We start from the raw sequence: 27,657 nt of genomic DNA, 5'->3' as shown, positions 1-27,657 counted from the left end.
TTAACATGTTGTCCTGGGGAGAGAACAGGAGACTGGCTTAACATGTCCTGGGGAGAGAACAGGAGACTGGCTTAACATGTCCTGGGGAGAGAACAGGAGACTGGCTTAACGTGTTGTCCTGGGGAGAGAACAGGAGACTGGCTTAACGTGTTGTCCTGGGGAGAGAACAGGAGACTGGCTTAACATGTCCTGGGGAGAGAACAGGAGACTGGCTTAACGTGTTGTCCTGGGGAGAAAACAGGAGACTGGCTTAACATGTTGTCCTGGGGAGAGAACAGGAGACTGGCTTAACGTGTTGTCCTGGGGAGAGAACAGGAGACTGGCTTAACGTGTTGTCCTGGGGAGAGAACAGGAGACTGGCTTAACGTGTTGTCCTGGGGAGAGAACAGGAGACTGGCTTAACGTGTTGTCCTGGGGAGAGAACAGGAGACTGGCTTAACGTGTTGTCCTGGGGAGAGAACAGGAGACTGGCTTAACGTGTTGTCCTGGGGAGAGAACAGGAGACTGGCTTAACGTGTTGTCCTGGGGAGAGAACAGGAGACTGGTTTAACGTGTTGTCCTGGGGAGAGAACAGGAGACTGGCTTAACATGTCCTGGGGAGAGAACAGGAGACTGGCTTAACATGTTGTCCTGGGGAGAGAACAGGAGACTGGCTTAACGTGTTGTCCTGGGGAGAGAACTGGAGACCAGCTTAACATGTTGACCTGTTTAGGCAACTGAAGACTGGCTTAACCTGACAAGCAGACCACCATAGTCCCTGTGCCCAGAAAGCGAAGGTAACCTGCTTGAATGACTACCGCCCTGTAGCAATCAGTGCTTTGAAAGGCTGGTCATGGCTCACATCAACACCATTATCCCAGAAACCCTAGATCCACACCAATTCGCATACCGCCCCCAACAGATCCACAGAGGACCCAATCTCAATCGCACTCCACACTGCCCTTTCTCACCTGGACAAAAGGAACACCTATGTGAGAATGCTGTTCATTGACTACAGCTCAGCGTTCAACACCATAGTGCCCTCAAAGCTCATCACTAAGCTAAGGACTCTGGGACTAAACACCGCCCTCTGCAACTGGATTTCCTGACGGGCCGCCCCCAGGTGGTAAGAGTAGGCAACAACACATCTGCCACGCTGATCCTTAACACTGGGGCCCCTCAGGGGTGTGTGCTTAGTCCCCTCCTGTACTCCCTGTTCACCCACGACTACGTGGCCAAGCATGACTCCAACACCATCATTAAGTTTGCTGATGACACAACGGTGGTAGGCCTGATCACCGACAACGATGAGACAGCCTATAGGGAGGAGGTCAGAGACCTGACCATGTGGTGCAAGGACAACAGCCTCTCCCTCAATGTGAGCAAGACAAAGGAGATGATCGTGGACCAGAGGAAAGGATGGCCGAACAGGCCCCCATTTACATCGACGGGGCTGTAGTGGAACGGGTGGAGAGTTTCAAGTTCCTTGGTGTCCACATCACCAATGAACTATCATGGTCCAAACACATCAAGACAGTCGTGAAGAGGGCACGACAAAACCTATTCCTCCTCAAGAGAAAATATTTGGCATGGGTCCCCGGATCCTCAAAATGTTCTATAGCTGCACCATCGAGAGCATCCTGACCGGTTGCATCACTGCCTGGTATGGCAACTGCTCGACATCAGACCGTAAGGCAATACAGAGGGTAATGCGTACGGCCCAGTACATCACTGGGGCCAAGCTTCCTGCCATCCAGAACCTATATACTAGGCGGTGTCAGAGGAAGACCCCCAAAAAAACAGCTCCTAACTCCGGACAGTCCCTCAGGAGAGATTTGACTAAATGTCACCAACCGTTTGACATTTAGCAGTTTGAATAGAGCAATGGAGAGATACAATGATGGAGAGATACAATGATGGAGGGATGGAGAGATACAATGATAGAGGAATGGAGAGATACAATGATAGAGGAATGGAGAGATACAATGATGGAGAGATACAATGATAGAGGAATGGAGAGATACAATGATAGAGGAATGGAGAGATACAATGATGGAGGGATGGAGAGATACAATGATGGAGAGATGGAGAGATACAATGATGGAGAGATGGAGAGATACAATGATAGAGAGATGGAGAGATACAATGATAGAGGAATGGAGAGATACAATGATGGAGGGATGGAGAGATACAATGATGGAGAGATGGAGAGATACAATGATAGAGAGATGGAGAGATACAATGATAGAGGAATGGAGAGATACAATGATGGAGAGATACAATGATAGAGGAATGGAGAGATACAATGATGGAGAGATACAATGATAGAAGGATGGAGAGATACAATGATGGAGAGATACAATGATAGAGGGATGGAGAGATACAATGATAGAGGGATGAAGAGATACAATGATAGAGGGATGAGAGATACAATGATAGAGGGATGAGAGATACAATGATAGAGGGATGAAGAGATACAATGATGAGAGATACAATGATGAGAGATAAAATGATAGAGGGATGGAGAGATACAATGATGAGAGATACAATGATAGAGAGATACAATGATAGAGGGATGGAGAGATACAATGATAGAGAGATACAATGATAGAGAGATGGAGAGATACAATGATAGAGAGATGGAGAGATACAATGATAGAGAGATGGAGAGATACAATGATAGAGGGATAGAGAGATACAATGATGGAGAGATACAATGATGAGAGATACAATGATGAGAGATACAATGATAGAGGGATGGAGAGATACAATGATGGAGAGATACAATGATAGAGAGATGGAGAGATTCAATGATGGAGAGATACAATGATGGAGAGATACAATGACAGAGAGATACAATGATAGAGGAATGGAGAGATACAATGATAGAGAGATGGAGAGATACAATGCTGGAGGGATAGAGAGATACAATGATGGAGAGATACAATGATGAGAGATACAATGATAGAGGGATGGAGAGATACAATGATGAGAGATACAATGATAGAGGAATGGAGAGATACAATGATGGAGAGATACAATGATAGAGGAATGGAGAGATACAATGATGGAGAGATACAATGATGGAGGGATGGAGAGATACAATGATGGAGAGATGGAGAGATACAATGATGGAGGGATGGAGAGATACAACGATAGAGAGATACAATGATGGAGAGATACAATGATGGAGAGATACAATGATGGAGAGACAATGATGGAGAGATACAATGATGAGAGATACAATGATAGAGGGATGGAGAGATACAATGATGGAGGGATGGAGAGATGCAATGATAGAGGAATGGAGAGATACAATGATAGAGAGATACAATGATAGAGGAATGGAGAGATACAATGATAGAGGGATGGAGAGATACAATGATAGAGAGATGGAGAGATACAATGATAGAGAGATGGAGAGATACAATGATAGAGAGATACAATGATAGAGGGATGGAGAGATACAGTGATGGAGAGATACAATGATAGAGGTATGGAGAGATACAATGATGGAGAGATACAATGATGGAGAGATACAATGATAGAGGGATGAGAGAAACAATGATGGAGGGATGGAGAGATACAATGATTGAGAGATACAATGATGGAGAGATACAATGATGGAGAGATACAGTGATGGAGAGATACAGTGATAGAGGGATGGAGAGATACAATGATGGAGGGATGGAGAGATACAATGATGGAGGAATGGAGAGATACAATGATAGAGGAATGGAAAGATACAATGATGGAGAGATACAATGATGGAGAGGTACAATGATAGAGGGATGAGATATACAATGATAGAGGGATGAAGAGATACAATGATAGAGAGATACAATGATGAGAGATACAATGATGAGAGATACAATGATAGAGGGATGGAGAGATACAATGATGGAGGGATGGAGAGATGCAATGATAGAGGAATGGAGAGATACAATGATAGAGAGATACAATGATAGAGGAATGGAGAGATACAATGATAGAGAGATACAATGATAGAGGGATGGAGAGATACAATGATAGAGAGATGGAGAGATACAATGATAGAGAGATGGAGAGATACAATGATAGAGAGATACAATGATAGAGGGATGGAGAGATACAGTGATGGAGAGATACAATGATAGAGGGATGGAGAGATACAATGATGGAGAGATACAATGATGGAGAGATACAATGATAGAGGGATGAGAGATACAATGATGGAGGGATGGAGAGATACAATGATGGAGGGATGGAGAGATACAGTGATGGAGAGATACAATGATGGAGAGATACAATGATGGAGAGATACAATGATAGAGGGTTGAGAGATACAATGATAGAGGGATGGAATGATACAATGATAGAGAGATACAATGATGAGAGATACAATGATAGAGAGATACAATGATAGAGGAATGGAGAGATACAATGATAGAGGGATGGAGAGACACAATGATAGAGAGATGGAGAGATACAATGATAGAGAGATGGAGAGATACAATGATAGAGGGTTGGAGAGATACAATGATGAAAGATACAATGATAGAGAGATACAATGATAGAGGGATGGAGAGATACAGTGATAGAGAAATACAATTATAGAGAGATGGAGAGATACAATGATAGAGGGATGGAGGGATACAATGATAGAGAGATACAATGATGAGAGATACAATGAAAGAGGAATGGAGAGATACAATGATAGAGAGATGGAGAGATACAATGATAGAGGAATGGAGAGATACAATGATAGAGAGATACAATGATAGAGGGATGGAGAGATACAATGATAGAGAGATGGAGATATACAATGATAGAGAGATGGAGAGATACAATGATAGAGGGATGGAGAGATACAATGATAGAGAGATGGAGAGATACAATGATAGAGATACAATGATAGAGGGATGGAGAGATACAATGATGAGAGATACAATGATAGAGAGATACAATGATAGAGAGATACAATGATGGAGAGATACAATGATGGAGAGATACAATGATGAGAGATACAATGATGGAGAGATACAATGATAGAGAGATACAATGATAGAGAGATACAATGATGGAGAGATACAATGATGAGAGATACAATGATGAGAGATACAATGATAGAGGGATGGAGAGATACAATGATGAGAGATACAATGATGGAGAGATACAATGATAGAGGGATGAGAGATACAATGATAGAGATACAATGATAGAGGGATGGAGAGATACAATGATAGAGAGATACAATGATAGAGGGATGGAGAGATATAATGATAGAGAGATACAATGATAGAGGAATGGAGAGATACAATGATGGAGGAATGAGAGATACAATGATAGAGATACAATGATGGAGGGATGAGAGATACAATGATAGAGATACAATGTTAGAGGGATGAGAGATACAATGATAGAGAGATACAATGATAGAGGGATGGAGAGATATAATGATAGAGAGATACAATGATAGAGGGATGGAGAGATACAATGATGGAGAGATACAATGATGAGAGATACAATGATGGAGAGATACAATGATGAGAGATACAATGATGAGAGATACAATGATGAGAGATACGTTGATAGAGGAATGGAGAGATACAATGATGAGAGATACAATGATAGAGGAATGGAGAGATATAATGATGGAGGGGTGGAGAGATACATTGATAGAGAGATAAAATGATGAGAGATACAATGATAGAGGAATGGAGAGATACAATCAGAGAGATACAATGATGAGAGATACAATGATAGAGGAATGGAGAGATACAATGATGGAGAGATGGAGAGATACAATGATAGAGAGATACAATGATGAGAGATACAATGATAGAGGGATGGAGAGATACAATGATAGAGGGATGGAGAGATACGATGATAGAGAGATGGAGAGATACAATGATGAGAGATACAATGATGAGAGATACAATGATAGAGAGATACAATGATAGAGGAATGGAGAGATACAATGATAGAGAGATGGAGAGATACAATGATAGAGAGATGGAGAGATACAATGATAGAGGAATGGAGAGATACAATGATGGAGAGATGGAGAGATACAATGATAGAGGGATACAATGATAGAGGAATGGAGAGATACAATGATAGAGGGATAGAGAGATACAATGATGGAGAGATGGAGAGATACAATGATAGAGGAATGGAGAGATACAATGATGGAGAGATACAATGATAGAGGGATAGAGAGATACAATGATAGAGAGATGGAGAGATACAATGATAGAGGAATGGAGAGATACAATGATAGAGGGATGGAGAGATACAATGATGGAGAGATACAATGATGAGAGATAAAATGATAGAGAGATACAATGATAGAGAGATGGAGAGATACAATGACAGAGAGATACAATGATAGAGAGATGGAGAGATACAATGATGGAGGGATGGAGAGATACAATGATGGAGAGATACAATGATGGAGAGATACAATGATGGAGAGATACAATGATGAGAGATACAATGATAGAGGGATGGAGAGATACAATGATAGAGAGATACAATGATGAGAGATACAATGATAGAGGGATGGAGAGATACAGTGATAGAGAGATGGAGAGATACAATGATAGAGGGTTGGAGAGATACAATGATGAGAGATACAATGATAGAGAGATACAATGATAGAGAGATACAATTATAGAGAGATGGAGAGATACAATGATAGAGAGATACAATGATAGAGAGATGGAGAGATACAATGATAGAGAGATACAATTATAGAGAGATGGAGAGATACAATGATAGAGAGATACAATGATAGAGAGATGGAGAGATACAATGATAGAGAGATGGAGAGATACAATGATAGAGGGATGGAGGGATACAATGATAGAGAGATACAATGATAGAGGAATGGAGAGATACAATGATAGAGAGATGGAGAGATACAATGATAGAGGAATGAGAGATACAATGATAGAGAGATACAATGATAGAGAGATACAATGATAGAGGGATGGAGAGATACAATGATAGAGAGATGGAGAGATACAATGATAGAGAGATGGAGAGATACAATGATAGAGGGATGGAGAGATACAATGATAGAGAGATGGAGAGATACAATGAAAGAGATACAATGATAGAGAGATGGAGAGATACAATGATAGAGAGATGGAGAGATACAATGATAGAGGGATGGAGAGATACAATGATAGAGGGATGGAGAGATACAATGATAGAGAGATGGAGAGATACAATGATAGAGATACAATGATGAGAGATACAATGATGGAGAGATACAATGATGAGAGATACAATGATGAGCGATACAATGATAGAGAGATACAATGATAGAGGGATGGAGATACAATGATAGAGATACAATGATAGAGGAATGGAGAGATACAATGATAGAGGAATGAGAGATACAATGATAGAGGAATGAGAGATACAATGATAGAGGGATGGAGAGATACAATGATAGAGAGATACAATGATAGAGGGATGGAGAGATATAATGATAGAGAGATACAATGATAGAGGGATGGAGAGATACAATGATGGAGAGATACAATGATGAGAGATACAATGATGGAGAGATACAATGATGAGAGATACAATGATGAGAGATACAATGATGAGAGATACATTGATAGAGGAATGGAGAGATACAATGATGAGAGATACAATGATAGAGGAATGGAGAGATATAATGATGGAGGGGTGGAGAGATACATTGATAGAGAGATACAATGATGAGAGATACAATGATAGAAGAATGGAGAGATACAATCAGAGAGATACAATGATGAGAGATACAATGATAGAGGAATGGAGAGATACAATGATGGAGAGATGGAGAGATATAATGATAGTGAGATACAATGATGAGAGATACAATGATGAGAGATACAATGATAGAGGGATGGAGAGATACAATGATAGAGGGATGGAGAGATACGATGATAGAGAGATGGAGAGATACAATGATGAGAGATACAATGATGAGAGATACAATGATAGAGAGATACAATGATAGAGGAATGGAGAGATACAATGATGGAGAGATACAATGATAGATAGATGGAGAGATACAATGATAGAGAGATGGAGAGATACAATGATAGAGGGATAGAGAGATACAATGATGGAGAGATGGAGAGATACAATGATAGAGGAATGGAGAGATACAATGACGGAGAGATGGAGAGATACAATGATAGAGGGATACAATGATAGAGGAATGGAGAGATACAATGAGAGAGGGATAGAGAGATACAATGATGGAGAGATGGAGAGATACAATGATAGAGGAATGGAGAGATACAATGATGGAGAGATACAATGATAGAGGGATAGAGAGATACAATGATAGAGAGATGGAGAGATACAATGATAGAGGAATGGAGAGATACAATGATAGAGGGATGGAGAGATACAATGATGGAGAGATACAATGATGAGAGATACAATGATGGAGAGATACAATGATAGAGAGATGGAGAGATACAATGACAGAGAGATACAATGATAGAGAGATGGAGAGATACAATGATGGAGGGATGGAGAGATACAATGATGGAGAGATACAATGATGGAGAGATACAATTATAGAGAGATGGAGAGATACCATGATAGAGAGATACAATGATAGAGAGATGGAGAGATACAATGATAGAGAGATACAATTATAGAGAGATGGAGAGATACAATGATAGAGAGATACAATGATAGAGAGATGGAGAGATACAATGATAGAGAAATGGAGAGATACAATGATAGAGGGATGGAGGGATACAATGATAGAGAGATACAATGATGAGAGATACAATGATAGAGGAATGGAGAGATACAATGATAGAGAGATGGAGAGATACAATGATAGAGGAATGGAGAGATACAATGATAGAGAGATACAATGATAGAGAGATACAATGATAGAGGGATGGTGAGATACAATGATAGAGAGATGGAGAGATACAATGATAGAGAGATGGAGAGATACAATGATAAAGGGATGGAGAGATACAATGATAGAGAGATGGAGAGATACAATGATAGAGATACAATGATAGAGAGATGGAGAGATACAAAGATAGAGAGATGGAGAGATACATTGATAGAGGGATGGAGAGATACAATGATAGAGGGATGGAGAGACAGAGATGGAGAGATACAATGATAGAGATACAATGATGAGAGATACAATGATGGAGAGATACAATGATGAGAGATACAATGATGAGCGATACAATGATAGAGAGATACAATGATAGAGGGATGGAGATACAATGATAGAGATACAATGGTAGAGGAATGGAGAGATACAATGATAGAGGAATGAGAGATACAATGATAGAGGAATGAGAGATACAATGATAGAGGGATGAGAGATACAATGATAGAGATACAATGATGGGGGATGAGAGATACAATGATAGAGATACAAAGATAGAGGGATGGAGAGATACAATGATAGAGAGATACAATGATAGAGGGATGGAGAGATACAATGATAGAGAGATACAATGATAGAGAGATGGAGAGATACAATGATGGAGAGATACAATGATGGAGAGATGCAATGATGAGAGATACAATGATGGAGAGATACAATGATAGAGGGATGGAGAGAAACAATGATGAGAGATACAATGATGAGAGATACAATGATGAGAGATACAATGATAGAGGAATGGAGAGATACAATGATAGAGAGATGGAGAGATACAATGATAGAGGGATGGAGAGAAACAATGATGAGAGACACAATGATGAGAGATACAATGATAGAGGGATGGAGAGATACAATGATGAGAGATACAATGATGAGAGATACAATGATAGAGAGATGGAGAGATACAATGATAGAGGGATGGAGAGAAACAATGATGAGAGATACAATGATGAGAGATACAATGATAGAGAGATGGAGAGATACAATGATAGAGGGATGGAGAGAAACAATGATGAGAGATACAATGATGAGAGATACAATGATAGAGAGATGGAGAGATACAATGATAGAGGGATGGAGAGAAACAATGATGAGAGATACAATGATGAGAGATACAATGATGAGAGATACAATTATGAGAGATACAATGATAGAGGGATGGAGAGATACAATGATGAGAGATACAATGATAGAGGAATGGAGAGATACAATGATGAGAGATGGAGAGATACATTGATAGAGAGATACGATGATAGAGGAATGGAGAGATACAATGATGGAGAGATACAATGATAGAGGAATGGAGAGATACAATGATATAGAGATGGAGAGATACAATGATAGAGAGATGGAGAGATACAATGATGAGAGATACAATGATATAGAGATGGAGAGATACAATGATAGAGGGGTGGAGAGATACAATGATGAGAGATACAATGAGGAGAGATACAATGATAGAGAGATACAATGATAGAGAGATACAATGATGAGAGATACAATGATGAGAGATACAATGATGAGAGATACAATGATGAGGGATGGAGAGATACAATGATAGAGGGATGGAGAGATACCATGATAGAGATATGGAGAGATACAATGATAGAGGGATGGAGAGATACAATGATAGAGGGATGGAGAGATACAATGATAGAGGGATGGAGAGATACAATGATAGAGGGATGGAGAGATACAATGATGGAGGGATGGAGAGATACAATGATGGAGAGATACAATGATGAGAGATACAATGATAGAGGAATGGAGAGATACAATGATGAGAGATACAATGATAGAGGAATGGAGAGATACAATGATAGAGGAATGGAGAGATACAATGATAGAGGGATGGAGAGATACAATGATAGAGGGATGGAGAGATACAATGATGGAGGGATGGAGAGATACAATGATGGAGAGATACAATGATGAGAGATACAATGATAAGGGATTGAGAGATACAATGATGAGAGATACAATGATAGAGGAATGGAGAGATACAATGATGGAGGGATGGAGAGATACAATGATAGAGGGATGGAGAGATACAATGATAGAGGGATGGAGAGATACAATGATAGAGGGATGGAGAGATACAATGATGGAGAGATACAATGATGGAGGGATGGAGAGATACAATGATGGAGGGATGGAGAGATACAATGATAGAGGGATGGAGAGATACAATGATAGAGGGATGGAGAGATACAATGATAGAGGGATGGAGAGATACAATGATGGAGAGATACAATGATGGAGGGATGGAGAGATACAATGATGGAGGGATGGAGAGATACAATGATAGAGGGATGGAGAGATACAATGATAGAGAGATACAATGATGGAGAGATACAATGATAGAGGGATGGAGAGATACAATGATGGAGAGATGGAGAGATACAATGATGGAGGGATGGAGAGATACAATGATGGAGGGATGGAGAGATACAATGATGGAGGGATGGAGAGATACAATGATGAGAGATACAATGATGGAGAGATGGAGAGATACAATGATGGAGAGATGGAGAGATACAATGATAGAGGAATGGAGAGATACAATGATAGAGGGATGGAGAGATACAATGATGGAGAGATGGAGAGATACAATGATGGAGGAATGGAGAGATACAATGATAGAGGGATGGAGAGATACAATGATGGAGGGATGGAGAGATACAATGATGAGAGATACAATGATGGAGAGATACAATGATGGAGAGATACAATGATGAGAGATACAATGATGGAGAGATACAATGATGGAGGAATGGAGAGATACAATGATGGAGGGATGGAGAGATACAATGATGGAGGGATGGAGAGATACAATGATGGAGGGATGGAGAGATACAATGATGAGAGATACAATGATGGAGAGATACAATGATGGAGAGATGGAGAGATACAATGATGGAGAGATGGAGAGATACAATGATAGAGGAATGGAGAGATACAATGATAGAGGGATGGAGAGATACAATGATGGAGGGATGGAGAGATACAATGATGGAGAGATACAATGATGGAGAGATGGAGAGATACAATGATAGAGGAATGGAGAGATACAATGATGGAGGGATGGAGAGATACAATGATGAGAGATACAATGATGGAGAGATACAATGATAGAGGGATGGAGAGATACAATGATGGAGAGATGGAGAGATACAATGATGGAGAGATGGAGAGATACAATGATAGAGGAATGGAGAGATACAATGATGGAGAGATGGAGAGATACAATGATAGAGGAATGGAGAGATACAATGATGGAGAGATGGAGAGATACAATGATGGAGAGATGGAGAGATACAATGATAGAGGGATGGAGAGATACAATGATGGAGGGATGGAGAGATACAATGATGGAGGGATGGAGAGATACAATGATAGAGGGATGGAGAGATACAATGATGGAGGGATGGAGAGATACAATGATAGAGGGATGGAGAGATACAATGATGGAGAGATGGAGAGATACAATGATGGAGAGATACAATGATAGAGGGATGGAGAGATACAATGATGGAGAGATGGAGAGATACAATGATGGAGAGATACAATGATAGAGGAATGGAGAGATACAATGATAGAGGGATGGAGAGATACAATGATGGAGAGATGGAGAGATACAATGATGGAGAGATACAATGATGGAGAGATGGAGAGATACAATGATGGAGAGATGGAGAGATACAATGATAGAGGAATGGAGAGATACAATGATGGAGAGATGGAGAGATACAATGATAGAGGAATGGAGAGATACAATGATGGAGAGATGGAGAGATACAATGATGGAGAGATGGAGAGATACAATGATAGAGGGATGGAGAGATACAATGATAGAGAGATGGAGAGATACAATGATAGAGGGATGGAGAGATACAATGATGGAGAGATACAATGATGGAGAGATACAATGATGGAGAGATGGAGAGATACAATGATGGAGAGATGGAGAGATACAATGATAGAGGGATGGAGAGATACAATGATGGAGGGATGGAGAGATACAATGATAGAGGGATGGAGGGATACAATGATAGAGGGATGGAGAGATACAATGATGGAGGGATGGAGAGATACAATGATGGAGAGATGGAGAGATACAATGATGGAGAGATGGAGAGATACAATGATGGAGGGATGGAGAGATACAATGATGGAGGGATGGAGAGATACAATGATAGAGGAATGGAGAGATACATTGATGGAGGGATGGAGAGATACAATGATGGAGAGATGGAGAGATACAATGATGGAGGGATGGAGAGATACAATGATGGAGAGATGGAGAGATACAATGATGGAGGGATGGAGAGATACAGTGATGGAGGGATGGAGAGATACAATGATGGAGGGATGGAGAGATACAATGATAGAGGAATGGAGAGATACAATGATGGAGGGATGGAGCCAGAGTGCAGGAGAGACAGATCTTACTCCGTTGTTGTGGGTTTTATACCAGGTCGTTTCCATTGGTAGCTCCTCAAATGTCTTGACTCCAGGTTGGCATGACGACAGCTTCGACGGCCCCACGAACACACAGCCAGCGAAGGGCACACAGTTATAATACCTGCCAGACACACACACACACACACACACACACACACACACACACACACACACACACACACACACACACACACACACACACACACACACACACACACACACACACACACACACACACACACACACACACACACACACACACACACACACACACACATTACCCCTATGTTATGTATATCTGTTGAGTGAGAACCCAGAGGACACCAGAGGACCCCAGGAAGAGTAAGTGTTGCTATAGTAACAGCTAATGGGGATCGGAAGAGATAAGACAATGACTGAACATAAAAGTAAAGTAGTCTCCACTTCTCATCAGAGCCTGATTTAGACCTGTCAGGCAAAGCATTTAGAGAGTGAACGTCTTACTGCTCTATAAATAACCATTAGTGGTTGAATAAAAAAAACATGACAGTCTGGAAAGAATATGTGAGGTCTACCTGGAGAAGTCAGGATAATTGGCATCTGTCTTAATCAGTAGTATGGTACCTGATGGTGTTATAGACAGTAGTATGGTACCTGATGGTGTTATATATAGACAGTAGTATGGTACCTGATGGTGTTATAGACAGTAGTATGGTACCTGGTGGTGTTATAGACAGTAGTATGGTACCTGATGGTGTTATATATAGACAGTAGTATGGTACCTGGTGGTGTTATAGACAGTAGTATGGTACCTGATGGTGTTATAGACAGTAGTATGGTACCTGATGGTGTTATAGACAGTAGTATGGTACCTGATGGTGTTATAGACAGTAGTATGGTACCTGGTGGTGTTATAGACAGTAGTATGGTACCTGGTGGTGTTATAGACAGTAGTATGGTACCTGGTGGTGTTATATATAGACAGTAGTATGGTACCTGGTGGTGTTATAGACAGTAGTATGGTACCTGGTGGTGTTATAGACAGTAGTATGGTACCTGATGGTGTTATATATAGACAGTAGTATGGTACCTGATGGTGTTATAGACAGTAGTATGGTACCTGGTGGTGTTATAGACAGTAGTATGGTACCTGATGGTGTTATATATAGACAGTAGTATGGTACCTGATGGTGTTATATATAGACAGTAGTATGGTACCTGATGGTGTTATATATAGACAGTAGTATGGTACCTGATGGTGTTATAGACAGTAGTATGGTACCTGATGGTGTTATAGACAGTAGTATGGTACCTGATGGTGTTATATATAGACAGTAGTATGGTACCTGATGGTGTTATATATAGACAGTAGTATGGTACCTGATGGTGTTATAGACAGTAGTATGGTACCTGATGGTGTTATAGACAGTAGTATGGTACCTGGTGGTGTTATAGACAGTAGTATGGTACCTGATGGTGTTATAGACAGTAGTATGGTACCTGGTGGTGTTATAGACAGTAGTATGGTACCTGGTGGTGTTATAGACAGTAGTATGGTACCTGGTGGTGTTATAGACAGTAGTATGGTACCTGGTGGTGTTATAGACAGTAGTATGGTACCTGGTGGTGTTATATAGACAGTAGTATGGTACCTGGTGGTGTTATAGGCAGTAGTATGGTACCTGGTGGTGTTATAGACAGTAGTATGGTACCTGGTGGTGTTATAGACAGTAGTATGGTACCTGGTGGTGTTATAGACAGTAGTATGGTACCTGGTGGTGTTATAGACAGTAATATGGTACCTGGTGGTGTTATAGCCAGTAGTATGGTACCTGGTGGTGTTATAGCCAGTAGTATGGTACCTGATGGTGTTATATATAGACAGTAGTATGGTACCTGATGGTGTTATAGACAGTAGTATGGTACCTGATGGTGTTATAGCCAGTAGTATGGTACCTGATGGTGTTATAGCCAGTAGTATGGTACCTGATGGTGTTATAGACAGTAGTATGGTAACAGATGGTGTTATATATAGACAGTAGTATGGTACCTGATGGTGTTATAGACAGTAGTATGGTACCTGATGGTGGTATATATAGACAGTAGTATGGTACCTGATGGTGTTATATATAGACAGTAGTATGGTACCTGATGGTGTTATATATAGACAGTAGTATGGTACCTGATGGTGTTATAGCCAGTAGTATGGTACCTGATGGTGTTATAGCCAGTAGTATGGTACCTGATGGTGTTATAGCCAGTAGGATGGTACCTGATGGTGTTATAGCCAGTAGTATGGTACCTGATGGTGTTATATATAGACAGTAGTATGGTACCTGATGGTGTTATAGATAGTAGTATGGTACCTGATGGTGTTATAGCCAGTAGTATGGTACCTGATGGTTTTATAGCCAGTAGTATGGTACCTGATGGTGTTATAGACAGTAGTATGGTAACAGATGGTGTTATATATAGACAGTAGTATGGTACCTGATGGTGTTATAGACAGTAGTATGGTACCTGATGGTGTTATATATAGACAGTAGTATGGTACCTGATAGTGTTATATATAGACAGTAGTATGGTACCTGATGGTATTATAGACAGTAGTATGGTACCTGCTGGTGTTTTATATAGACAGTGGTATGGTACCTGATGGTGTTATAGACAGTAGTATGGTACCTGATGGTGTTATATATAGACAGTAGTATGGTACCCGATGGTGTTATAGACAGTAGTATGGTACCTGATGGTGTTATATATAGACAGTAGTATGGTACCTGATGGTGTTATATATAGACAGTAGTATGGTACCTGATGGTGTTATATATAGACAGTAGTATGGTACCTGATGGTGTTATAGACAGTAGTATGGTACCTGGTGGTGTTATAGACAGTAGTATGGTACCTGATGGTGTTATATATAGACAGTAGTATGGTACCTGATGGTGTTATATATAGACAGTAGTATGGTACCTGATGGTGTTATAGACTGTAGTATGGTACCTGATGGTGTTATAGACAGTAGTATGGTACCTGATGGTGTTATAGCCAGTAGTATGGTACCTGATGGTGTTATATATAGACAGTAGTATGGTACCTGATGGTGTTATATATAGACAGTAGTATGGTACCTGATGGTGTTTTATATAGACAGTAGTATGGTACCTGATGGTGTTTTATATAGACAGTAGTATGGTACCTGATGGTGTTATATATAGACAGTAGTATAGTACCTGATGGTGTTTTATATAGACAGTAGTATAGTACCTGATGGTGTTTCATATAGACAGTAGTATGGTACCTGATGGTGTTATATATAGACAGTAGTATGGTACCTGATGGTGTTATATATAGACAGTAGTATGGTACCTGATGGTGTTATATATAGACAGTAGTATAGTACCTGATGGTGTTATATATAGACAGTAGTATGGTACCTGATGGTGTTATAGACAGTAGTTTAGTACCTGATGGTGTTATATATAGACAGTAGTATGGTACCTGATGGTATTATAGACAGTAGTATGGTACCTGATGGTGTTATAGACAGTAGTATGGTACCTGATGGTGTTATAGACAGTAGTATGGTACCTGATGGTGTTATAGACAGTAGTATGGTACCTGATGGTGTTATAGACAGTAGTATGGTACCTGATGGTGTTATATATAGACAGTAGTATGGTACCTGATGGTGTTATAGACAGTAGTATGGTACCTGATGGTGTTATAGACAGTAGTATGGTACCTGATGGTGTTTTATATAGACAGTAGTATGGTATCTGATGGTATTATAGACAGTAGTATGGTACCTGATGGTGTTATATATAGACAGTAGTATGGTACCTGATGGTATTATAGACAGTAGTATGGTACCTGATGGTGTTATAGACAGTAGTATGGTACCTGATGGTGTTATAGACAGTAGTATGGTACCTGATGGTGTTATAGACAGTAGTATGGTACCTGATGGTGTTATAGACAGTAGTATGGTACCTGATGGTGTTATAGACAGTAGTATGGTACCTGATGGTGTTATAGACAGTAGTATGGTACCTGATGGTGTTATAGACAGTAGTATGGTACCTGATGGTGTTATAGACAGTAGTATGGTACCTGATGGTGTTATAGACAGTAGTATGGTACCTGATGGTGTTATATATAGACAGTAGTATGGTACCTGATGGTGTTATAGACAGTAGTATGGTACCTGATGGTGTTATATATAGACAGTAGTATGGTACCTGATAGCGTTATATATAGACAGTAGTATGGTACCTGATGGTGTTATATATAGACAGTAGTATGGTACCTGATGGTGTTATATATAGACAGTAGTATGGTACCTGATGGTATTATAGACAGTAGTATGGTACCTGATGGTGTTATAGACAGTAGTATGGTACCTGATGGTGTTATAGACAGTAGTATGGTACCTGATGGTGTTATAGACAGTAGTATGGTACCTGATGGTGTTATAGACAGTAGTATGGTACCTGATGGTGTTATAGACAGTACTATGGTACCTGATGGTGTTATAGACAGTAGTATGGTACCTGATGGTGTTATATATAGACAGTAGTATGGTACCTGATGGTGTTTCATATAGACAGTAGTATGGTACCTGATGGTGTTATATATAGACAGTAGTATGGTACCTGATGGTATTATATATAGACAGTAGTATGGTACCTGATTGTGTTTCATATAGACAGTAGTATGGTACCTGATGGTGTTATATATAGACAGTAGTATGGTACCTGATGGTGTTATATATAGACAGTAGTATGGTACCTGATTGTGTTTCATATAGACAGTAGTATGGTACCTGATGGTGTTATAGACAGTAGTATGGTACCTGATGGTGTTTTATATAGACAGTAGTATGGTACCTGATGGTGTTATATATAGACAGTAGTATGGTACCTGATGGTGTTATAGCCAGTAGTATGGTACCTGATGGTGTTTCATATAGACAGTAGTATGGTACCTGATGGTGTTATATATAGACAGTAGTATGGTACCTGATGGTGTTATATATAGACAGTAGTATAGTACCTGATGGTGTTATATATAGACAGTAGTATAGTACCTGATGGTGTTATAGCCAGTAGTATGGTACCTGATGGTGTTTCATATAGACAGTAGTATGGTACCTGATGGTGTTATATATAGACAGTAGTATGGTACCTGATGGTGTTATATATAGACAGTAGTATAGTACCTGATGGTGTTATATATAGACAGTAGTATGGTACCTGATGGTGTTATATATAGACAGTAGTATGGTACCTGATGGTGTTATAGCCAGTAGTATGGTACCTGATGGTGTTTTGTATAGACAGTAGTATGGTACATGATGGTGTTATATATAGACAGTAGTATGGTACCTGATGGTGTTATATATAGACAGTAGTATGGTACCTGATGGTGTTATATATAGACAGTAGTATGGTACCTGATGGTGTTATATATAGACAGTAGTATGGTACCTGATTGTGTTTCATATAGACAGTAGTATGGTACCTGATGGTGTTATAGACAGTAGTATGGTACCTGATGGTGTTATATATAGACAGTAGTATGGTACCTGATTGTGTTTCATATAGACAGTAGTATGGTACCTGATGGTGTTATAGACAGTAGTATGGTACCTGATGGTGTTATAGACAGTAGTATGGTACCTGATGGTGTTATATATAGACAGTAGTATGGTACCTGATGGTGTTATATATAGACAGTAGTATAGTACCTGATGGTGTTATATATAGACAGTAGTATGGTACCTGATGGTGTTATATATAGACAGTAGTATGGTACCTGATGGTGTTATAGCCAGTAGTATGGTACCTGATGGTGTTTTGTATAGACAGTAGTATGGTACATGATGGTGTTATATATAGACAGTAGTATGGTACCTGATGGTGTTATATATAGACAGTAGTATGGTACCTGATGGTGTTATATATAGACAGTAGTATGGTACCTGATGGTGTTATATATAGACAGTAGTATGGTACCTGATTGTGTTTCATATAGACAGTAGTATGGTACCTGATGGTGTTATAGACAGTAGTATGGTACCTGATGGTGTTATATATAGACAGTAGTATGGTACCTGATTGTGTTTCATATAGACAGTAGTATGGTACCTGATGGTGTTATAGACAGTAGTATGGTACCTGATGGTGTTATAGACAGTAGTATGGTACCTGATTGTGTTTCATATAGACAGTAGTATGGTACCTGATGGTGTTTCATATAGACAGTAGTATGGTACCTGATGGTGTTATAGACAGTAGTATGGTACCTGATGGTGTTATATATAGACAGTAGTATGGTACCTGACTGTGTTTCATATAGACAGTAGTATGGTACCTGATGGTGTTATAGACAGTAGTATGGTACCTGATGGTGTTATATATAGACAGTAGTATGGTACCTGATGGTGTTATATATAGACAGTAGTATGGTACCTGATGGTGTTATATATAGACAGTAGTATGGTACCTGATTGTGTTTCATATAGATAGTAGTATGGTACCTGATGGTGTTATAGACAGTAGTATGGTACCTGATTGTGTTTCATATAGACAGTAGTATGGTACCTGATGGTGTTAAAGACAGTAGTATGGTACCTGATGGTGTTATATATAGACAGTAGTATGGTACCTGATGGTGTTATATATAGACAGTAGTATGGTACCTGATTGTGTTTCATATAGACAGTAGTATGGTACCTGATGGTGTTATAGACAGTAGTATGGTACCTGATGGTGTTATATATAGACAGTAGTATGGTACCTGACTGTGTTTCATATAGACAGTAGTATGGTACCTGATGGTGTTATAGACAGTAGTTTAGTACCTGATGGTGTTATATATAGACAGTAGTATGGTACCTGATGGTGTTATATATAGACAGTAGTATGGTACCTGATGGTGTTATATATAGACAGTAGTATGGTACCTGATTGTGTTTCATATAGACAGTAGTATGGTACCTGATGGTGTTATAGACAGTAGTATGGTACCTGATTGTGTTTCATATAGACAGTAGTATGGTACCTGATGGTGTTATAGACAGTAGTATGGTACCTGATGGTGTTATATATAGACAGTAGTATGGTACCTGATGGTGTTATATATAGACAGTAGTATGGTACCTGATGGTGTTATAGACAGTAGTATGGTACCTGATGGTATTATAGACAGTAGTATGGTACCTGATGGTATTATAGACAGTAGTATGGTACCTGATGGTGTTATATATAGACAGTAGTATGGTACCTGATGGTGTTATATATAGACAGTAGTATGGTACCTGACTGTGTTTCATATAGACAGTAGTATGGTACCTGATGGTGTTATAGACAGTAGTTTAGTACCTGATGGTGTTATATATAGACAGTAGTATGGTACCTGATGGTGTTATATATAGACAGTAGTATGGTACCTGATGGTGTTATATATAGACAGTAGTATGGTACCTGATTGTGTTTCATATAGACAGTAGTATGGTACCTGATGGTGTTATAGACAGTAGTATGGTACCTGATTGTGTTTCATATAGACAGTAGTATGGTACCTGATGGTGTTATAGACAGTAGTATGGTACCTGATGGTGTTATATATAGACAGTAGTATGGTACCTGATGGTGTTATATATAGACAGTAGTATGGTACCTGATGGTGTTATAGACAGTAGTATGGTACCTGATGGTATTATAGACAGTAGTATGGTACCTGATGGTATTATAGACAGTAGTATGGTACCTGATGGTGTTATATATAGACAGTAGTATGGTACCTGATGGTGTTATATATAGACAGTAGTATGGTACCTGACTGTGTTTCATATAGACAGTAGTATGGTACCTGATGGTGTTATAGACAGTAGTATGGTACCTGATGGTGTTATATATAGACAGTAGTATGGTACCTGATGGTGTTATATATAGACAGTAGTATGGTACCTGATTGTGTTTCATATAGACAGTAGTATGGTACCTGATGGTGTTATAGACAGTAGTATGGTACCTGATTGTGTTTCATATAGACAGTAGTATGGTACCTGATGGTATTATAGACAGTAGTATGGTACCTGATGGTATTATAGACAGTAGTATGGTACCTGATGGTGTTATATATAGACAGTAGTATGGTACCTGATGGTGTTATATATAGACAGTAGTATGGTACCTGATGGTGTTATAGACAGTAGTATGGTACCTGATGGTGTTATAGACAGTAGTATGGTACCTGATGGTGTTATAGACAGTAGTATGGTACCTGATGGTGTTATATATAGACAGTAGTATGGTACCTGATGGTGTTATATATAGACAGTAGTATGGTACCTGATGGTGTTATATATAGACAGTAGTATGGTACCTGATGGTGTTATATATAGACAGTAGTATGGTACCTGATGGGTATGCTGTGACAGGCCAGTCTCAGTTCCTCCTGTGAAGTGGTTCGTGATGAGGCGTGAGAGAAACTGTCATCCTCCGATTTCTGGGACGGATTCAGGGGGATGTAGTCCTTACCATCCTACAGAATATAATAGTAATTACCATCCTACAGAATATAATAGTAATTACCATCCTACAGAATATAATAGTAATTACCATCCTACAGAATATAATAGTAATTACCATCCTACAGAATATAATAGTAATTACCATCCTACTGAATATAATAGTAATTACCATCCTATAGAATATAATAGTAATTACCATCCTACAGAATATAATAGTAATTACCATCCTACAGAATATAATATCAGTTAGTCATTACCATCCTACAGAATATAATAGTAATTACCATCCTACAGAATATAATATCAGTTAGTAATTACCATCCTACAGAATATAATATCAGTTAGTCATTACCATCCTACAGAATATAATAGTAATTACCATCCTACAGAATATAATATCAGTTAGTAATTACCATCCTACAGAATATAATATCAGTTAGTCATTACCATCCTATAGAATATAATATCAGTTAGTAATTACCATCCTACAGAATATAATATCAGTTAGTAATTACCATCCTACAGAATATAATATCAGTTAGTCATTACCATCCTACAGAATATAATAGTAATTACCATCCTACAGAATATAATATCAGTTAGTAATTACCATCCTACAGAATATAATATCAGTTAGTCATTACCATCCTATAGAATATAATATCAGTTAGTCATTACCATCCTACAGAATATAATAGTAATTACCATCCTACAGAATATAATATCAGTTAGTAATTACCATCCTACAGAATATAATATCAGTTAGTCATTACCATCCTATAGAATATAATATCAGTTAGTCATTACCATCCTACAGAATATAATATCAGTTAGTCATTACCATCCTATAGAATATAATATCAGTTAGTCATTACCATCCTATAGAATATAATATCAGTTAGTCATTACCATCCTATAGAATATAATATCAGTTAGTCATTTTTTTTTTATTTTTTATTTTTTTTATTTTTTTTTAGGGGTGGATCAGCTTAGTATTGCGGAAAGAATGTTGCTTCCAATGTAATTGTCTGCATCATTTCCATTCCCCCATATTTTTTGGGGTAAATATATATATCCATACACGTATGCATACATATACACATATATACATACACATACCTATATAGACATACATACTTTTTTAAAGAATATGCCTTTATTATTATTCCCCGCGACCCTACCACCAATCCCCCAATTGGAGTAAACTTATAAACACTTCTGCTTTTACCTTCAATTTCTACATCTTATACCTATCTTACAGACACAGTCCACTTTACAATAGTTCTCTCTTATTTGTTCTTAGTCCTTCCTCTATTTCTGTTGTCCATCCAATTTTATTTCCACTTGTAACTGTGCTATTTCACAAAAGCTCCGCACCTATACACATTTCACAGATCCCGTATGCCCTATATTGTTTATCTTGTTATTAGTCCCACCCTTCAGCTCCACCCAACCCCTCCCATCTATCTTCCAACATCATCCATTTCGGATTTCTATTTGCCATATATTTCTCAACTGTGCTGTGATGCTTCACAAAAGACCTGAACCTTCCTATTCTCATAGCTTCTACAGATTGTAAATTAAAAATAAACATCTTTGCCAAAATAATTATTATATTATTGATTGATTGACTATGGCTTTTCAAATCCCCCAGTATTGCTATCTGTAGCGTTAGTTTTAGGCAAATGTTGCAATTCTTCAGCCATTCCTGGACCTGTGACCAAAAACGAGCTACATATGGACAATACCAAAATAAATGATCTAATGACTCTGCCTCCTCACAGCAGAATCTGCAGAGCTGGGAAGATTGTATACCCCATATATATAACATTCTATTAGTTGCAAGAATTTTGTACAGTAATTTATATTGAAAAATTCGAAGTTTTGAATCCGGCGTTGTTTTGCGTATCAATTCATAAACCATGTGCCATGGAATGGGTACATCGAAAATCTCTTCCCAACTATTTTGCAATTTGTATGGCACAGCTGTTAGTTTTTTGGTCCTTAAATTAAATTGGTATATGTTTTTATTTATCACACTTTTCTTTAACCATTTTTGTTCTTTAATATAAGGCCGACATACAAGTTCCTTACTTTTTTCCCCTTCTACTTGCCTCTTCCATTTTTGTGGTAATGCTGCAATTAATTGGTTGTAATTTTGGGTAGAGCAGACTTTTCCATATGTCTGTGTTAGCTGCATGTGTGACATAACTCCACCAGTCCTATTTATGATATCATTCACAAAAATTATACCTTTTTTAAACATTTCTTCGATAAATACAGTTTTTTTATCAATTATTATATTTGAATTTAACCACAATATTTGTTGTACTATTTGTTCCGTCCTTTCAGGTGGATTAAACTGAAATTGCAACCAACTTTCTAAGGCTTGTTTAAAGAATAAGGATATTTTGGAGATCATTTCCTTTTCAAACAACCGAAAATGAGCAGGTGTAATCTGAATAAAGGGAAAAAGGCCCTTCTTGAACATAGGATGAGACATTCGTACCAGTTTACTAGAGAACCAGTTTGGATTTAAGTATAACTTTTGTATGACCGATGCCTTTAGTGAGAGGTCTAATGCTTTAATATTTAATAATTTCTGCCCTCCGAATTCATATTCGTTATATAAATAGGCCCTTTTAATTTTATCTGGCTTGCCGTTCCAAATAAAATTGAATATTTTTTGTTCATATAATTTAAAAAACAGGTCACTAGGTGTAGGTAAAACCATAAGCAAATAGGTAAACTGTGATATGACTAAAGAGTTAATTAGGGTGATTTTTCCACAAATAGACAGGTATTTTCCTTTCCATGGTAGCAAGATCTTATCTATTTTTGCTAACTTTCTATAAAAATTTATTGGAGTGAGATCATTTCTTTCTTTTGGGATTTTTATACCGAGTATGTCCACATCTCCGTCAGACCATTTAATTGGTAAACTACATGGCAATATAAAATGTGTATTTTTTAGTGATCCAATACGTAATATGGTACATTTATCATAATTTGGTTTTAATCCAGAGAGGATAGCAAAGGTATCTAGATCCTCTATGAGGCCCTGGAGAGACTCTAGTTGTGGTTTTAAAAGAAAACATGAATCATCAGCGTACAATGACACCTTAGTTTTTAAGCCATGGATTTCTAATCCTTTAATATTAATGTTTGATCTAATTTTAACAGCTAACATTTCGATGGCAATAATAAATAGATATGCCGATAGTGGACAACCTTGTTTTACTCCTCTAGATAGTTTAAAACTTTCTGAGATGTAGCCATTATTTACTATTTTACACCTAGGGTTACTATACATAATTTTAACCCATTTTATAAGAGATTCCCCAAAATTGAAATATTCTAGGCATTTATATATAAACTCCAGTCGTACTTTATCAAAAGCCTTTTCAAAATCAGCTATGAAAACCAGGCCTGGTGTCCCCGATATCTCATAGTGTTCTATTGTTTCCAGTACTTGCCTTATATTATCTCCAATGTATCGTCCATGTAAAAAACCTGTCTGATTAGGATGAATAATATCTGACAAAACTTTTTTTATTCTATGCGCCAAGCATTTTGCTAGGATTTTTGCATCACAACACTGAAGTGTAAGAGGTCTCCAATTTTTTAATTGGACTGGATCTTTATATATACCACTTGGGTCCTGTTTCAGTAATAACGATATCAGACCTTCTTGTTGTGTGTCTGATAATCTACCATTTATATAGGAGTGGTTAAAACAAGTTAATAATGGTCCTTTGAGTATATCAAAAAACGTTTTGTATACTTCCACTGGTATGCCATCCAGCCCTGGAGTTTTCCCATCTTTAAAGGCCCCAATTGCAACAAGCAGTTCCTCCTCTGTAATTTGGCCTTCACATGAGTCTTTCTGTTCAGATGTTAATTTTACATTATTAATAGGAAAAAAATCCATACAATTAGTTTCAGTTAGTGGAGATGGAGGAGCCTGAAACGAAAACATATTCTTAAAGTACTTTACTTCCTCTTTCAAAATATCATTTGGTGAATCATGCGTGACTCCATCATTTGTCACAAGTTTTAATACATTTTTTTTGGTAGCATTTCTATATTGAAGATTGAAAAAGAATTTGGTGCATTTTTCCCCATATTCCATCCAGTTCGCTTTATTTTTATAATATATTACACTGGATCTTTCTTGAATAAGTTCCTCCATTTCTTTTTGTTTTTCCTCTAAATAATTCTGTGCCTCTATGGTACCGTTTTTATTGCTATCTAACTGTACTGTTAGTCCTTCAATTTCCTTTGTTAATATGGACTCTTTTGATCTAAATTGCTTTTGTTTTATAGATGAGTACTGAATTGCATGGCCTCTAAAGGCACACTTAAAAGTGTCCCATACAATAAGGGGATCTGCTGTACCTATGTTATGTCTGAAAAAGTCAGTTATAAAATCTTCTGTCCTAGTTCTAAACAATTTATCATCTAGTAGACTTTGATTAAATTTCCAATATCCTCGCCCACGTGGAAATTCTGTAAGAGAAATATATATGCCAATTATCAGTTAGTCATTACCATCCTACAGAATATAATATCAGTTAGTCATTACCATCCTACAGAATATAATATCAGTTAGTCATTACCATCCTACAGAATATAATATCAGTTAGTCATTACCATCCTATAGAATATAATATCAGTTAGTCATTACCATCCTACAGAATATAATAGTAATTACCATCCTACAGAATATAATAGTAATTACCATCCTACAGAATATAATAGTAATTACCATCCTACAGAATATAATAGTAATTACCATCCTACAGAATATAATAGTAATTACCATCCTACAGAATATAATATCAGTTAGTCATTACCATCCTATAGAATATAATATCAGTTAGTCATTACCATCCTATAGAATATAATATCAGTTAGTCATTACCATCCTATAGAACGGGAAACACAGACATGTAACACACACATCTTGTTTAAGCAATAATGCCCGAGGGGGTGGTTTATATGACCAATATACCACTGCCAAGGGCTCTTCTTGGCACGACGCAACACGGAGTGCCTGGATGTCTTAGCCGTGGTATATTAGTCATATATCACAAACCCCTGAGGTGCTTTATTGCTATTATAAATGTTTTACCCAACGTAATTAGGACAGTACACAAGTCATTTAGCATCATACCGTGATATATTGTCTGACATACCAAGGCTTTCAGCCAATCAACATCCAGGACTCAAACTACACGGTTTATAATCAATTTTAAACAACATAACCTTTATTCCTACAGAAATGGCCACTATGACTTCAATGTTGACAGATCAGACATGACTGGATAGGTTAAAACCTCTCGGTGTCTTACTGGTAGGCTGTTGTCCTGTAGTAGGTCTCCCAGGATATCTACCAGAGCTTGGAAGGTAGGTCTCTCCCGGGGCTCGCCCTGCCAGCAGGCCAGCATTATACCATAGCTACGAAGAGAGACACACAGACACACAGCAACATGTTACAGCAAAGAGATGTCCTACAGGCCAGCAGGATCCCATAACTACCAGCAGAGATCCTACAGGCCATCAGAGATATCCTACAGGCCAGCAGGATCCCATAACTACCAGCAGAGATATCCTACAGGCCAGCAGAGATATCCTACAGGCCAGCAGGATCCCATAACTACCAGCAGAGATATCCTACAGGCCAGCAGAGATATCCTACAGGCCAGCAGAGATATCCTACAGGCCAGCATGATCCCATAACTACCAGCAGAGATATCCTACAGGCCAGCAGAGA

General features: G+C 38.4%; 1 protein-coding gene across 1 annotated transcript in view; it reads right to left on the bottom strand.

Moving 5' to 3' along the window:
* The window catches only part of LOC129847419 (vascular endothelial growth factor receptor 3-like), a 67,745-nt gene that overhangs the window by 4,803 nt on the left and 35,285 nt on the right, over positions 1 to 27,657 (bottom strand). The window contains exons 7-9 of the mRNA XM_055915210.1: positions 27,236 to 27,341; positions 21,768 to 21,892; positions 13,349 to 13,481 (exon numbers count right to left, since the gene is read on the bottom strand). Coding sequence (XP_055771185.1) covers positions 13,349 to 13,481; positions 21,768 to 21,892; positions 27,236 to 27,341 — 364 coding nt within the window. The remainder of the gene's footprint in view (positions 1 to 13,348; positions 13,482 to 21,767; positions 21,893 to 27,235; positions 27,342 to 27,657) is intronic.

The sequence above is a fragment of the Salvelinus fontinalis genome, unplaced genomic scaffold (genome assembly GCF_029448725.1).
Source record: "Salvelinus fontinalis isolate EN_2023a unplaced genomic scaffold, ASM2944872v1 scaffold_0830, whole genome shotgun sequence".
Taxonomy (NCBI): Eukaryota; Metazoa; Chordata; class Actinopteri; order Salmoniformes; family Salmonidae; genus Salvelinus; species Salvelinus fontinalis.
Note: the sequence above shows the minus strand (reverse complement) of the source record. Positions and strands in the feature narration are given on the sequence as shown.